General features: G+C 29.1%; 3 protein-coding genes across 3 annotated transcripts in view; all 3 read right to left on the reverse strand.

Annotated features, from left to right (window-relative positions):
* The window catches only part of LOC109609020 (ADP-ribosylation factor-like protein 4C), a 32,146-nt gene extending 30,676 nt beyond the window's left edge, over positions 1 to 1,470 (reverse strand). The window contains exon 1 of the mRNA XM_020025635.2: positions 1,103 to 1,470. The gene's annotated coding sequence lies outside the window, so the exon portion shown is untranslated. The remainder of the gene's footprint in view (positions 1 to 1,102) is intronic.
* A 155-nt stretch (positions 1,471 to 1,625) lies between these two features.
* Positions 1,626 to 4,127, reverse strand: LOC109609006 (methanethiol oxidase). The gene is made up of 9 exons (XM_020025619.2): positions 3,969 to 4,127; positions 3,490 to 3,638; positions 3,250 to 3,438; positions 3,040 to 3,199; positions 2,676 to 2,982; positions 2,528 to 2,622; positions 2,353 to 2,469; positions 1,961 to 2,300; positions 1,626 to 1,899 (listed from the first exon to the last, which is right to left on the reverse strand). Exons 1-9 carry the CDS (start codon positions 3,979 to 3,981, stop codon positions 1,854 to 1,856), a joined length of 1,416 nt encoding a protein of 471 aa, XP_019881178.1. The 5' UTR covers positions 3,982 to 4,127; the 3' UTR covers positions 1,626 to 1,853.
* A 1,547-nt stretch (positions 4,128 to 5,674) lies between these two features.
* LOC109609011 (UNC93-like protein MFSD11) lies at positions 5,675 to 13,144 on the reverse strand. The gene is made up of 6 exons (XM_020025625.2): positions 12,991 to 13,144; positions 7,444 to 7,613; positions 7,214 to 7,390; positions 6,763 to 7,157; positions 6,406 to 6,710; positions 5,675 to 6,351 (listed from the first exon to the last, which is right to left on the reverse strand). Exons 1-6 carry the CDS (start codon positions 13,081 to 13,083, stop codon positions 6,172 to 6,174), a joined length of 1,320 nt encoding a protein of 439 aa, XP_019881184.1. The 5' UTR covers positions 13,084 to 13,144; the 3' UTR covers positions 5,675 to 6,171.
* Positions 13,145 to 17,869: the final 4,725 nt, after the last annotated feature.

Genomic DNA, 17,869 nt, shown 5'->3' on the forward strand with positions numbered 1-17,869 from the left:
TACATTTTTTTAAAAATAATAAATAAATTAAATAAATTTACAAATGTAAGTGCTTAAAATATAAGCAATTTTCACACAATTTGATTAATTAAAACAAACTCTAATAACAGTTGTACAAAATGTTATAAATGCTAATTAATTGCATAATTTAATTTTAATTATTTGTGTTCAAGCATTAAATTTTATTCAATTTTATGATTACATTCTATTTTATTATAAAATACAAACTGTATTAATCATTATTCAAAAATTAACAAAATAAAAAGAATGTAAATCGAAAAATTTTATTTTTTTTATTTAATTCTGAATAAATCCACAAATTTCTCATATAAGTAACATAAAAATAAAGAATAAATTATTTAAGCAGTCAGTATCAAATCACTCTACATCTACAATATTTTTAATATAATTTCGTTAATAACAGGTTTAAAATATCTGTGACTTTTTAGAGTCACATTTTGAAAACAGCAGTGTTATCTGCTTTGACAAACAATTTAAAATTTGAGAAATAAATTGTTTATTGGTTTATTTATCATGTTACTGTTTATTTTAAGTTTCATATAAATTTTCAAATAACGTTCCAAAATTCCAAAAATGTATATTTTACAGTACCAAACATTGTCAATAATATATAAAGAATAAATAAAAAAATAAATAAGAAAAATAATTCATTTAATTTGTATAATTTTGGTAGAAATAATGATGTTCTTTATATAACTTACATAATTTAAATTTAATTATTTGTATTTAGGGATTTTATTTCATTCAATTTTATAAATATAAAATATAAACAAAAATTTTAAAAATGTCTGTAATAAAAATAATACTTTAAATTATAATAATTATTAATTTATATTTAATTATTTTATTTTATTATTATGATATTGTTATGTTATAAGACTTATTATTACAAATAAAATAAAATCCAATTGGTATCGTCCATTTATTTTTTACCATTAAATTCAGCCCGCATTCGTTCTAACTACCACAGGTATCATCCAAAAAGTACCATCAACATACGAGATCAATCGATGGTGGAACGCACCACCTAATCAAAAACACAATCAGCTGTCTTTGATTCCCATTCAGCTCAATAACAAACCTTTTATGTCACAGTTGCATAATCCCCTTCAATCACAACAAACAACACAACACCGTCGGCGAAACAATTACGAAAAAATCAACATGCACCACAGCAACGTTCTATTCAAAATTTGTTGGCCGGTCCGTTCAAAATTAAAAAGAAACTAGTCAAACAGCGCACGACCGATCCTCAACCGATACTGCACCGCTCCAGCATCTTTACTCTACTGAGCGCGATCATTTCGAATTTGAGCTGCGCGTCGTGTTGAACGTCTGGCGGCGCCACTCATCGGGATCGCATCGATCGTTTAGCATCGACGTTTATAGATGGTGCCACTAACGTCGGCCGGTTATTCACACGGTTCATGTAAAATTCAACCGGAGGCAATGACATTTATTTAACATCCCTTCATTGTCTTAATTTCAGTCCTAATTGTGTTGTGTTAAAGGGGGACTTTGGACTTACGCAGTTTTATGGTTAAATCGATGAATGGGTGGGCAAAGTTTTACACCTTAAATAAAAAGACACTTGAAACTGAATATAAATAAAACTGTTTCTATTTTTTTATATATATATATATGTATTTTCCATAACGTTAACACGAAATTGCACATGCAGAAATATTTGAGAAGCAATGAACATATTATAAAAGATTACATATATAAAAAATTAATGTTTAATATTAAAAAAATAGAATAATTCAAAGTTAATATAACAATTTTAACATTCGTAGAATATGCAAATATATATTTTGTATGAATATCATTTTTTAGTCAGCCAACCAAATATCAGAAGTGCAGTCTCCTCCTGGGTATCTGTAATAAGTTATTTGTATAAGTTAATAAATTAAAACATATTTAGTAAAAGAAATGTCACCTCATTTCGTGAGGCAATAAGGGACCGTCTGGGCCTTCGGAATAATCAACAAAGAAATCAGTATCCAGACTAATTCCGCCCTTTTCAGTGTCCACGTCCAATTTCACGATGCATCCACCATTTTTGACTAAATCCGGATAGAACTGTTTGTCCCAGGGTGAAAACAAACTGGTACTGACATACAATCTTTTACCATCCAGAGATAACTGCAACATTTGTGGTGAACCATAGAAACGTTTGCCCTTGATAATGACCGGTTTTGGTTGTTCCGATAGTTCCGGATCTTCGAGCACTCGGACGTTTGAATCGCTGAGAATCATGCCTCCCAAGAAGACTTGACCTAAATTAATTCAAATTAAACTAATGGTCTTGTTATTATTATTTAATTCCACCTGTTAATTTTGGGTTTAGTGGGTCAGAAATGTCGTACTGTCTAACATCACCGTGCAGCCAATTTGATAAATACAGGTACTTATCATCCAGAGAAATAATGATGTCGGTTATCATACCTAAAAACGTTATGAAGTAACACTCTCATATTAATTAATTAATATTTAAAAATTATACCCTGAATATAGTCACCAACCCATCCAGAAACCTTTTTGGGTTTAATATCAATCACCTTGTCTGCACCCCAAGTACCATCCGGTTTCAAATAGAACCTACAATTTAAATTGTAAATCTCATTTTTGTCAATAATTTGTCAGTTCCCTGCCTGAAAACATTGGCGTTGACGGCACAACCAACGAAACCTTGACTTTGCTTGGGATCATGCAAAAATCTGACTTCTAGAGGAGCAATTCCATCATCCCCTAGATCGATGGTTTGAATGAGTTCGCGCTTGCTCCAAGAGAAGAAGTTCAAGCTTCTTCCGTAAGCTTCTTTGTCAGCCGCGTGGGATGGATGGAAGCCGGTTTTGAACACCTTTGGAGCACCCCATTCGGACGACACCATTATGTCGAAGTACGGTTGGTACCAGAAGTCATAGGCGAATTTTGCACGTTTGCCTTTCGTCCAAGTTCCTGACGGTTACAAACGAATTTAGCGTTTAAACTTTAAGAGAAATTAAAAAATGTTACCTGTTACTTCAAGAGTTTTACCGTCGATTAAAACGAAATCGCATTTACCATTATCTTGATTATCTCCCATTGCAGAAATCATTATTTGGCCTGAAGCCAAACAATGGGTTGTATGAAGTGTGGAACAATCAACTTTTTCCACAGCCGATGATTCGAGAACCTTAAGAGTAATATTTATTGTATGGAACACAAGTAATTAAAACACTCTACCTTATGGATGCTAGGTGCTCTTGGGTCTTTTCCTGTATCCACAAAGTAGATCCTGTTAGATCCTAATGCAGGGAGCACGAGTTTATCTCGTTGAGGTACGTTACAACATCCATGACAGCTCGAACAGATGTTCCAACCGGAATGATGGAGTTCGTCATTTTCACGTCCGGTTTTTAATCTGTGAATAATCTAAATAAGGTGTTATTTACTTCATCTTCTTCAAAATTTTACGTTAATTACTTTGCAATAAGTTGGGGATTTCGGATCCACGTCTACGGTAGTTAACATGTCAGATTTTCCTGGTGCTTGATTTGGTTGTACTGTGACCACGTACAATATTTCCTCCCTGGGGCCTTTCATGGCCTCCAATGGGGATGCATATCCAGGTCCTGAAACGAGTACAAAAATATTATAAAATAGCGTAATTTATTTGACCCAAATTGACCCACAACAATTGCTAAGTGATTAAATTTTGCAAGTAATTAATGACACAATATATTTATTTAATTTTTAAGATAAACTTATTATTTCTTGAAAATATCTTGACGTGTAGATGGTACATACTATTTAAACAATATTATATTATAATATTATATAAATAATAATACAATGAACAGTAATAATTATAATATTATACAAATAGAACTTTACTAACTCAACGTAGAATTATAATATTCTATTTAAATTAAAGTACTTAAATATTAAAAATGACTACTTACCGGTTTTTGACATGATTACTTGTTATCTTGGAGTTTGGGTAGAGATCCAATCTATCAATAGCTGAAAGTACACTTTACACTAACATGTACGTGTGTAGACTTTCAATGGTCGATTGTCCAAGTAAACAAACTAGACAACGATCATCAATACGAATAAGTGATAATTTAACTCGGTCTTCTTCGTCAGTAGAGAAACTTTGTAATATGGAGATGGTCGCTGTTGACCTTGATTGTATAAACAAAATTATATTGTTTGAATCTATAAATATCAAAAAGCTTGTTATCATAAAATAATTGTAAATTCCTATATATTTATATATAAACACTATCGCTCATATGTAGAGCAACAAATTAAAAAACAATCATTTTATTAAAGGAACAAAAGGTAGAAAACGCAAGACTAACAGAGATGTGGACAGGAAAACAAAAATGCTCTTCTTTTCTGCAAACTATAGAGTGGTGAAACTACTATTTGCAAGAGAACATGCGACTGGACAAATAGGCAATGAAAAACAATTTTGTTTTCCGATGAAAGTCGGCTCCAATTATTCAAATCTGATGGTATATCATAGGTGAGAAGACCAGTTAATGAAAAGTATAATCTCAAGTATAGGTTTGGCATGTTTTTCTGGGTTTGGCATGGGCCCAGGGGTTAAGTTAGACATGATAATGGATCGTTTTGTTTATCGTGACATTCTCTAGAATCATATGCTTCCATATGACGAAGGTAACATCAGTTTAAAGTGAACCTTCCAGCACGACAACGATCCGAAACATACGTCTAAGTTAGTTAAAGAATGGTTCGTTTCTCAGAGTACGTGTCATGCCTTGGCTACCACAAAACCCAGACCTCAGTTTAATAGAAAACCTTTGAGAAGAAATGGATCGGAAAATCCCTGCAAAAAGAATGTCAAATATTAAAGAAGTCTATGAAGAAGTTCAAAATCACTCTAAAGAAATTTTGAACTATTATATTGAAAAGCTACCAAAATCAATAAAGAAAAGGTGTTATTAAAAATAATGGATATGCTACTAGATACTAAATAAAAGAAGGCTAAATGTACGTAAAGTTGTTTTATTTTAAAGTTGCTCTACTTTTGACCCTTGTATATTTTTCAAATATTAATAAATAGCTAACTAAACGTACACTTTTATCAAGACCAATGAAAATTTCTAAATGAATGAAATGGATGTATGAAATGGATGTATACCAAATTTCACAAAAAAAAATAGAAATCATATTCTTTTTATGAATATATTTTTTTAATTAATTAGTCTATGGAATAAAATAGGACAAATTATGTTATTTTTCAAAAATAATAGAATATTATACCAATTATATTTTTTTCTAAGTTCGTGGTTAATTATTGAATCATCATCAAGTTATCCCAGATGGATTGACAGAAGTAAATACAATTTGGGTATTAAGAGTATTAATACAAGTATAGTATTATTAGTATAATATCCCCATATTCTTGAAAAATAAGATAATTTGTTCTGATTGATTTTTTCAATTTTCATGGCTAGAAATTATTTGTTTTAGGCCAAAAAACATGACATTTTGTCTATAATTACATATTTTCATGCTTAAATTTATTATAGATAAAATATTCATGTCCATAAAGACATACTTGTAATTAAAAATAAATTCTGCTCAATGAGATATTACCAAATTTTGACTTGGAAGAAAAAGTTAATAATTTCTTTTAATGCAGTTTATTTTTTTATAAAAATACCACAACCAAATGTCACATATCACAGATATATGCGTCCAATTGTCTTAATACATAATGTTTCAAATGATTGTACAATAAAAGTTCTTTATGAAAATACTTCTAATTATGAAATGTTATTACATATAAAAGATCAGTCTAGTTTTATGTACACTTTATACAATTTTATAAAAAACTACTAATTACAAAGATACAAAATTTTAATTACCTAATCATAAAGATAACAATATTCTTTTAGCAATTGTCCATATAAAATTATAAATAAAGAAAAATTTACAATTGTTGTAAGATATTAATATATTAATTACACTTATTATTGACTATATTAAGTATGCTTATCAACAATAATAAATCTCTCAAAAAAATCAAATATATTTGAACAAAAACAAATCAAATCATTCTAAAATATTTAAACGATATTGCAATCTCCCTTTTTAAAAATTTAACATAAATTTATAAAATATTTGTCTCTATTTTTTATTTAGTCTTTCATTACTAGGAGCTTCTTGTAGGTTCGCTTCTCTCTTTATTGTCCATTCTACGTAGACAAAACTAGCAGTACCCAAAATCGCCAGCACCCCCAAAACTCCTAGCTGTCCATACAATGGGACTAAAGAAGCATATCCGAAACATATGGCTGCAGCTACAGACTAAAACAAACAAACGTAATAACAAATAACAAATCATAGTCAAAAATTGTTTACTTGTGTGAACTTGAATATCGCAAATCCAGCTGCACTGTTCGAGGCGTAGACGCTTCCCAAAATTGAGTAGATTTGGGTGTTGTAACAAGCATCTCCTAACCCCAACAGGAAGGAACAGAATAAGGCAAGAGCTGGAATACTGGTGATGAAGGCACTTTCATCAGTATCACCGAATGGTGAGTTATTTGGTATATTCAAAAATATTAAAAAGAATCCGACGATGTGTAAGAGGAATCCCGCGATCACTATTGGATCTCTACCCCATTTGACGGTTTTAGCACCTAAGATTCCGAAGAACGCTCCACCTGTAACATAAAAATAATCAACAAATGATAAAATCGCCGAATTAAAACATACCAAGCACTTCGCCTAGTCCAATGAATATACCGGACAGGCCAATCAGTTCTTTTCTGTTGTCGAATTGTTTGGTAAAACCTAGACAGGAACTGTAAACACCACTAAAGAATCCCAATTCTAAACCTGTATAGCAAAACGTGATGCTCAGCAAGAGCATGTTTTTGGTGAAAAATAATTTTATAGCTTTCTTCAAAGTATCAATCGGGCCACCCATAACTTCCTCTTCTGGTAAGTCATCCTCATCTGTTCGTGGAGGTTTGCGCAACAAAATCCCAACGACCAGACCAACCAACGAAATTGCCGACAGGGTCCAAATCACAAACGTTCTCGTTGACTTTTCGATTTCATCTTTGCCTTTGAACTTAAAGAACACAAACACGTTGCCAATAAACATGCTGGAATTTAAAGAATAACGTGACATTTGAACATTTGTCTCGGAATGTATAATTACCTGAGCTGTAACATGGCCCAAAATATACCAGAATTTCTTGACATTGTGGCCCTAGTAGAATTTAAAGTAAGATAGTTACCCTGTCCCGTCCAAATAAAAGCTGCACCGGTACCGATTACAACACTCATTAAGTATAAAAGCCAATCCTTCGGCATCAAAAAGGACATGATAAATAGTCTGGAAATCAAGTATATATGATAAGTGAGAGGAGTGAAAATGAATTTTCTTACAAGTATGTCACAGCACCGTAAAATATGGCAAATCGGGGTCCAGTTAAATTAATGAACGAAGGCGCTAACCAATTACAAATAGAAAATACTGCATAGATAATGGACAAGCTGGTATAACCGTCGCCATTGAAGTCGGGATCTTCTTTGTGTACGCTATCCAAAATATTTTTCTAAAACAAACAATAAATATTCAGCATTTCAATGTAAACAGTAAATTGAAATGGGACAACGCCCACGCTTTTTGTAAAATATTTTAATGTAAATTGCAGATTTTTGTAGTCTCGTAATCGCATTTTGCGACTTTGACACACATACTTGGATTAGAATCGATTTTGCAATTTGCATACGACGATTATAATTTGTATATTTTACTATTTTATTTTACATTAGAAAGTGATTAAGGAAATTATAGTTATAAGTTAGATTAATTTATTTTTAATTTCAGTAAACGTTTATCATCAGCTTAGTGCTTGGTAAGAAGTATACAAAATGATGTCATTAGTGAATATGTAACAGGCAAAAATAAACTTGAAGTCTTACTGAAATTAGAAATTAAACTGTTTGTGAGAACTAGTATGCTAAATCACTATTTGAAATTGTTAGACATTTTTAATTCATGGGTTATTGGAAAGAAAAAAATTGATGTATTAATTAAAATTTGATTTTTACACAGATATGCTAACTTTTTTATGAAATTCGGTAATTTTTGTATTATGTTGCATCCAATATTTATGAAACAAATTATAAACAATTTTTATCATTTTTTACTGCAAAAATAATTTAGTAAACCTTGGATGATACAGAAAACATGCATGTATAGGTTTTTTTATTAGTTATCTTTAAAAGTATGATACCAAAGATGAGTGTAAAAGATGAATAATAAAAAAACTATGCATGCATAGTTATTTATCTTATAGAATATAAAGCATTAAAATGGCTGATAATTATTGCAGTATTAGTAGTAATAAATATAAGAAATTAAAAAATAAATAAAATTATTTATTAATAAATTAACAAAATATAAAAATTATGATTGAAGGACTCTTTGTTATAATTTATACTATAAATCTAAATATTCCAGTTCATAGTATTGCTAAATATAACCTTTGTTTATGTATATTAATTTACTTAGACAAAGATATAACTTACATAATTTAAATATAGGACAACGGCAGAGTAATGACTCTTATTGTCGAGATAATAAAATACATTTTATAAATAAACTCCTGCGTGCAAAAATCTGTTACGTTATACAAAATGGTTTTATCACATTGTCATTTAACGATGTAAAAATGGGCGTTTCAGCTGATAAAAATTATAATAATTACTCAACATTTATCGACGTTTAAAATGCCATTTGGCTTTCTCAAAATGCGTCGCACATATTTTATCCATAATTACAACAATATAAAAAATACTTGCCTTTTTAACGGCTCATTACGCGATTTCTCTGGGATTTTTATATTTGTGACATTTGCCATATTTTGGTGACCCACGTTCGTAATGCAATTTCGAAAAAAACAAGAAAGTCGATCACATCGGGTCAACAACTCTGTTATTATGAAAAAAAGTAATATATTTAATCGGTTTATCAGCGATTTCATCCAATATCTCGTACAAGCGACACTTGTTTTCTTTGTACACTTTTCCATCGAATATCGGGCAATTGCTTTGATTGTCTAAGAGTTGTTTGTTTACTCGTTATTTTAGACAATTTCATTAATAATTGACCCATTAATTCTGACAACTTTTCCATTGACAATTAAAAAAATAAAAGCCTTGATCCCTTGTTCTAGTAAAAAAAATCTATCGATTACTTTGCAGTCTGAAATCCGTATTGGTGTTAAAAAATCTCGATAGTGCCAGTGACTTTGAACGGTTGTAACATAAAATCAATTGAGATGCGCCCTTGAAAATTGAAATTTTTCAGATTACAAGATGAGGTTAGTAGATCAAAGGCAAATAATCCAACTCAAAAACTGGGACATCTGAGCGATTTCTCAAGTCCAGCATGTTTCGTTTTAATAATAACAAACTGGCCATCTACGGATTGCGACTTTGCTAATTCGTCATTTTTTTTAATCATTCGTTGATGATTAGAATATTGGAATTAAAAATTTGTATAAAAGGTTGATATAAGCAAATAAACTAAATACATTAATTATGATAAATACCACTTCAATAAAAGCCAGCAGAACAATTAGTTTGTTTATTAATCTGAATATAGATTTAATGATTATACATTGTGTTCATATTTTAAAAAGATTAGACAAAATTTTGTTTGTGTACTTATACAGATAATAAAATATTTGTATACTTTATCTAATAAATCCTTTAACTTGATGGTGCGCATTTTGCCTGTTCAGACAAAATATAAAAAACTGTCTTTTGTAGCCAAAGCATATTTTTTTTAAAAAATGTATAGTTTGTGATATATTAAAATTATCTTTAGTTAAGATATAATGACATTTCTGGTTAACTGTTGCAGAACTGTACCAACTTTCCACATGGAATATAAGATACTTATCTAAAAAAATATATTTACTCAAATTTTTTGAGATAATATAATAGAGAACATTTTTACTTAAATTTTTTTCTAAAAATTTGTAATATATGATATATTAACTTACCTTTAAGATACATATGATAAATTCAGAGATTTTGAAATTGTGATCAATGAAATAAAAAGGGAATAACTGAGAATTTATTTCATTTTAGTGTTTAAAATGGTTAATATAGTTTGTTATACTCACTAAAGTAGCAAAAAATTGTTATATAATTATTCAAACAAATTATAGTCGTTAAAATACGTTAATGCTCATATTTGGTAGCATAAATATAGTAATTTAAGAAATATTATGATATACTAACGACATATCATAGCTAGAGATAATTTAATACATTTCATGTTATATATTTTTAGTAAGCTTAACTTTTTCCAACATTTTAGTAAAATAAATATTATCTTAAAGCTTTAACGAGATATATATATTTTAAAAAAATATGTAATCGGGACTCTAAAGTCAGTTTTTCTCTATCTGGTCTGAAAATACTTCTAATTACGAATGTCAAACAAATTGTGTATGTACGGTGAAAATTTTCGATTTATAAATAGTTTCGATTCAATTGATTCTAATCCACAATATCCTATTTACAACAGTTCAGAAATGGCAACGACAAGTAAGGTCCAATTTAAAATTACGAACGCACAATTACACAAAGGTCGGGCAACAAGTGCATTCCTTGAATTAAATAGGAAGTAATCTCAATGTCAATGGCATGTCGAAAACGTCGCGACGTTGACGTTTACGGCCACTGCGCCCGGCTTTGGATTTTATTCTTATCACATACCAATTTTGGTTTTGACCGATTAGATCGATCGTGGCAGAGAAGAAAGCGGATAGTTCGGTTCGGATGCATGCTAAGAGTTAAAGTAGGTTTATTGAACCAGTTGTGCCAGTGATGGAATAACAAGTTGCGTTTTAAATGTATTTTTCATAAATTATTGATTTGATGTTGGGTTGTTCAAATATGTATGACGAATGTTATGGATACCAATCTGATTCGTGGGATTACTGACTTTCACCCTCACAAGTTATTGGTATCTTATGAATTTCTAGAGGATATTGAGATTATTTATTAGGAAGCAACAACTGTAACATTTAAAAAAAATATGTACTGGGTATCCTACCATCAACATTGATCAGTAGATTTAGAACAACTAGTTGCCCTTCTAAAGTTACAAAAGCTTCAGAACTTGGATACATTTTTTGATTATTTATTTACTGTTTCGCAACATATTAAACATTTGAAATAATACTTATTCGGCGGTGATGCCTCAAATTTTATTATTATAAATTGTTACTAAGTCCAAATTTTACGAATTTCTAACGAATATTGAGATTATTTATGAGGAAGTAACAATTGTAACATTTAAAGAAATATATACAGGATGTCCTTAAAATTCCGGACAACAAATTAGAGCAAAAAGAGAGATAAAACATTTGTTCTAAAATTACAAAGTTGGAGACATTTTTTATTATTTATTTATTGCTTCACAACAAATTAAACATTTGAAATAATACACACCCAGAAATACTACAAATTTTATTATGATAAATTTTTACTAAATCACAATTTTACAAATTTGACAGCACTTTTCAAAGGTTCTGTAATTTTATAGAGCTTTTCAATTTACTTCTGTTTTTAACCATTTTAAACCTTTCTGGACGTATCCTAATTTGTCGCCCTCAAGTTTAAGGACACCCTGTATAGTTATTAAATGTTAATTACTGTTTCATACTATGTGTACTAAATTACTTTCATTAAAAGTTATTACTATGTTTAATGTTCAGTTACGTTGTAGACATTTGGTACAGGTTAATGTTAATAAGTAAACGAAATGTTTATGAATGTTAATTTATTCGTTTATTGTAGATTAACCACAGAAACCTGCCTAACAGGTCATGTAGAATATTCGTTATTTTATAATATTTAACACATTTGTTAAATTTATGAAAACAAATATAATTACAATTTTTACTAAATTAATATGAACTTGGTGATATAAAATATTTAATACGACAGTACTACAATTTTAAATAAACAAGGCAATGTTTATGTTTAGCATATCTACATAATATAAATTATTAATAATTAGAATAAGTATTGTTGTAGGAAAATTTTTGGTATTGTCAAAACTACATGTACGTCCTATTTCGTCCCTGATGATTCTGTCGTTAAACAAATTCCAAAAATTATTTGATTATGGAATAATTTTTAATAAAAATAGGTCAAACATTAAAACAAATAAGCCAACAATTAAAACATTACAGCCGCAGTTTTTATAAATTTATTTTTTTTTATTTATTTATTTATTTTAATTTTATAGTTTTAAGAGATTTTTTGTGAAAACTAAAACATAATACCAAATGAACAAAATCATTTAATAAGATGTTTGTAAGATGTTTTCAACGCAAATGTAGTTAGATCATTGTAGAAAAAATAAAAATAAGTAAATATTATTTCAATATATTACATCATCAAATTTCGGTACTAAACGCGCCAAAGCGCAACACCCGTTTTTGTTAACGAATTGTTCAATAATACCGATAATTAATCTGATTTGTTCTTGTCTCTAGAATTTGATATTCAGGAAGTCTCTATTTTATATATGTATTTATCTGAAGTAAAATGCAGTTAAAAAGTATATTTTTTATTTTAAATATAATATAATATAAATAAAATAATTCATTTAAATGGTGCAAAAATAACAATACTAATTTATTCGCATTTTTTGGACATGAATAGCGAATTAGAATGTTAAAAAAATTATGAAAATGCGCACACCTATTAAATTCCTAAGGCGCGCACCATAATCAAATTTCCGGTTCGTATTTTGGAAAGTAGTAATCTAACAATGCACCACAATTTAATTAGTTGCAACTGTATGAAGATATTTATAATAATTGATAAGAATTTAACTATAACGATAGAAATAGATAAATTTTGAAATGTGGAATATTTGAAAGTATTCGTACGACTTACCTGAATATTTCCCATTGTCTGAAACGCGGTGAATATGAGCATGAACGTAAGCCCGAGATGAAGGACATTCCGAAAGCTCTTGTCAAACTTCATGTTCGTAAAATTTTGTCGGCGCACCAGATCAAAATTATCAACAAATCACATTTGACTGTTGTTAACTTGTAAACATATGTTTTTATACACGGACCGCGACCGTGCCGCCGCACATCGACGCTGAACGGTACCACGCACGGCTACTTTGCGTAACTTTTCTCCGCTATTAAAGTCTTCAGAGATCACCTAAATATTTCTATAATGGGTAAATCGTATGCAATCTGGAAATTTACGGATGTTTTGTGCCGGTTTGACGGTGGAAATTGTGTCGGAATATTTTTCTTCAAATTGCACTCGATTGTTTCGTGAACGTCCGAGAGATGGCCGCAGCGGGGTTGATTGTTGGATTTGCAGGCTTTTTAAATCGGCCAATTGGATTACGTCATGCAAACGCAACAATGTTACAGCGAATAGTCACGATTACTAATAAAAGATATCTATTTTTCACACGGTTTTATTTGATTCGCAAAAATTTAATACATTTACAACCATGAGTGAATTTGGATTTAAAATATCAGGAAAAATGAAACTTTCTAAAAATATAATAGGTGACATATTAAATAATCTTTAGTTAACATACAATGATTAATTTCGGGATATTTAACTTACTAATAATTAATCGCTGATTATTTAAAAATTAACATTTATATCACAATTTCCTGAATATATGAATATATAATATCAGTTACACCTCTTTATTTTAATGATGATAATATTAAATATACTTAAATTTAAAAATTTAATAATATATCACAAATTATATATTTTTGGAATTGTAGCCCTACTCAACGTTTTAAAATAATTGAGAACTAGACATTTAAATACCACGTTCACGGATATGATTACATAGAGGGTACACTTATTTCTTATCCATTTTTATAAAAGTTATTCTTTATAAAAAATCTGTTTATCAAACATAAAAAGTATTAGATTAAATCTATATTATCATATTTTGCTTCTCTGAGAAATGTTTTATAATAATTTATTGTAAAAATTTTATTTAAACTTAAATAAATTTGGTTTCAAGCTATTTCCCTTAAAATTAAAAAACTCATGTTTTTTATTTTCAGTACATTCAATCAAACTATTTTATAATAATCGCATTGTTTTAACAACTATTTTTTATGGAATATAACTTTTTTATTAAAACGGATAATAAAAATTGTATCTATGTATTTATATGTGTTCTGTGTTGTATATTAGACAACAATAGTATATTTAACCTTGAAATTAAAAATTTAAAAATTTATTTAAAATACCACTTTTTATCAAGTGAGGCCAAAAATTAATCAATTTCGAAAGAGCATATTTTTAAAGTAAACTAGATAACAAAATGTTAACTTTTTGAATTCTTAATTTTAAAAAGTTTATAAAGAATATTCACATGTACATCCAAGAATTGAATGTTTATTTATAAGGTAAACATGCAGGTATATAAAGTCGGGCAAAACCTTCACACACTATAGTGTCTCATATTATCGCCAAAATGAAGTCTGCGTTCTTTGTTGTGCTCCTTTTAGGAATATTAACTCTTACTTATGCTCGTAAGTAATCTTATTACGTTTATTTATTGCATGATTTTTTTCAATAATTTCATTTGGTCCCAATAATGTGTATGAAAACTGTGGATTTACTTACCGTGATTTTAAGCAAAAGGAATGATTTTGTATTATCCTATGTAGAGACAATATTTTTTCGATGATGCCGATTACATATTGTTGTTGCCACAGCTGTGGTTGCGTTGTATATGAATTAATTTATTATATGTCATTTGCCGCATTTAGTGATTTGTTTTAAATCAATTCCAAAAAATGTGGCATAAACAGATTGAATATTTTTATAAGCGTCCACTAAAGAATTGCATAACTTTAAAATGACGAGGGGAATACCAGTAGCAACTTAATATGTTCTGACAACGGCCATCTTTTGTTTGCTGATTTCAAGGTAAAATTTTTACCATTATAACAATGGTTCTGATTACTGTCTTTGTGTACTGAGAAGTTTCATAAAAATGAGATATTAGCTCGCCAGTATATTTATTGTTCGTGTTTTACAATACGTTAATGCACGTAGTATCACATTATTTTTGTTTCTTATTCATTTATTATATTATTAAATAAAATTATTAAATTTTTTCCATACTATTCATAGAATGTGAACCAAATGAAGTATACAAAACCTGCGGGTCTGCTTGTGGTGATTTAAAATGTGGCGAATCAAACGAAGGAAGAGGTTGCATTACACTTTGTAAAGTTGGTTGTTACTGTGATGATGGTTTACGAAGAAACGACAAAGGAAAATGTGTTAAATGTTAAATGTCTTACATATTCAATTACTCATTGACTAAATGACTAAAAACGATTAATATTATTTTAAATGACATATATAAAGTTTTTTTAATTAAATGTAAAATAGAAAGTATTAATTTATTTACCCTTATAATATTCCATTCTCAAAATATAGAATATATGCAATTTATTTATTACACATGATTGTAAACATATTGACCAGTTTTTATCACAGGTTTAAAACGAAAATAACATTTAATTACTCAAACTTTCATTAATCAGTTATTTGTTATTCAAAGACAACACATATAAATATGAACTCATCTCAATACAAATTAGTGATCCAGCCGTCGAGCAACTGTAAAGATGAAATTTTTATTAGTTCTTTTGTTTATTTTCTGCACCATTGGATTTATATCAGCACGTAAATTTGTCTAGTCTATATAAAATTGTGTGATGTATTTGTTAATCATTTACAGAAGAATGTGGACCTAACCAAGTATATACAACATGCGGTTCCGGATGCGGTAATTTGAGGTGTGGCGAATCAGAAGGGAGAATCTGCCCGGCCGTTTGTAAAGTCGGATGTTTTTGTAAACCAGGACTCAAAATCAACGACAAGGGAGAATGTGTTGATTGTTAAATCCGTTGCAATGGTTACAGATAACACTCATGTGTATTACACATTCTAAAATAAATATTAATTGACTGGGAATTTACCTTTGTTTTTTTCCATTCCAATTTAAAATTAGGTCAACCATGAATAATATCTGCACCATATCTAATAAATAAATTTAATTTACATTAAGGTCTTGTTCTGTTTATTTCTTAAAATGACAGAGCAAAATAAATCTAAAACAAACCTACATTGGTAAAGGTATTTATTATAAAAATACTTAAAAAGATTAATAACGAAAATGTAATTTTTAAACATTACAATTTCAAACAAAGAACAAAAATTACAATTAATATTTACAAAAAATGTAATAAAGGAGATTATTTTTTTTGCGCATTAATAAAAAGTCAACTTAATTAAAAATTAATAATTTTTCCAATTAAATCTCTATTAACAACTTGTTACTAACGAATATATATTATTTATTAGCAATATGTTATAATTCGATAACGATGTAAATTGGGAATTACATGAAGTTTCTTGGAATCTTCGTTTAATCGTTATTTGTAACAGTATATATAAATATTCATATACCTTCCCAATACCAACTAGTAGTCACATAATCGGGCATCCAAAAAGATGAAATTTTTATTAGTTCTCTTGTTTATTCTCGGCGCTATTCTATTTGTGTCTGCAGGTAAAATTGTAACAAAGTCTATATGAATTCATATGTTTTAATTGTATATCATTTACAGAAAATTGCGGACCCAACGAAATATATAGGACATGCGGACCAGGATGCGGTGATTTCGTATGTAACGAAACACAAGCGGGACAAATCTGCCCTGATGTGTGTACAGTTGGGTGTTTTTGCGCTCCGGGATTCCAACGCAACAAAAAGGGAGGAAAATGTGTTGTTTGTTAAATTCACTGCGATTTTTATGTTCACATATTGTACGTTACATAATAAATATTAATTGATTTGAAATTACATCTGTTATTATTTTAAAACGTAGAAATATTATCCTAAAAGGAAATATGAGTTATTTACTGTTTCGCTCATATATATTTTCAAAATAATAAAAAAACTATTTTTGTTAAAGAATATATCCAAAATTTTCAAAGACCAGCATTAAAATAATATGGTTTATTTTTCCAAAAATAAACATGAACAGTCCCTTAAATATTAAAATGCCTTCAAATATTAACAAGAATTTGAACGCACAATGTAATAAAGAAGATAAAAAGAATTTATTTCAATTAACATGTGCCACACATTTGCTAGAAATATCTCTTAAAAAATATTTTGTTTATTGGCAATTTGTTACAATTAGATAACGGTTTTAAAATGGGAATAACTTTAACCTACTCAGAATCTTCACTTAATCGATGATTTCGCATTTCAAGGCAACACTATTATATAAATAACAACAAATTCTTACTACAAATTAGTAGTTACGCAGTTGAGCAACTCAAAACATGAAATTTTCGTTGGTACTTTTATTAATTTTCAGTACTCTCGGATTTATTTTCGCACGTAAGTTTTCTTCCAAGTTCATACGGATTTATTTAATGTGTTTTTAAATTGTTTACAGAAAAATGCGGATCTAATAAAGTATTCACAATGTGCGCCTCTGGATGCGGGGACTTGAGTTGTGGCCAGTCAGAAGATAGAATCTGCCCCGCCGTTTGCAAAATAGGATGTTTCTGTGCTCCGGGTTACAAATTGAACAGAAGCGGGCAATGTGTTATATGTTAAATTAATTAGGATGTTAATAAATTATTATAGATAAGGAAATTTCTCGTTTAATTTTAATTAAACCTTGATTTATTACTTATAGAAATCTGCCTCTATCTCAGAGTATCCGCGTTAGATGGTGCT

This window comes from Aethina tumida, chromosome 2 (assembly GCF_024364675.1).
Source record: "Aethina tumida isolate Nest 87 chromosome 2, icAetTumi1.1, whole genome shotgun sequence".
In the NCBI taxonomy this organism is placed as follows: domain Eukaryota; kingdom Metazoa; phylum Arthropoda; class Insecta; order Coleoptera; family Nitidulidae; genus Aethina; species Aethina tumida.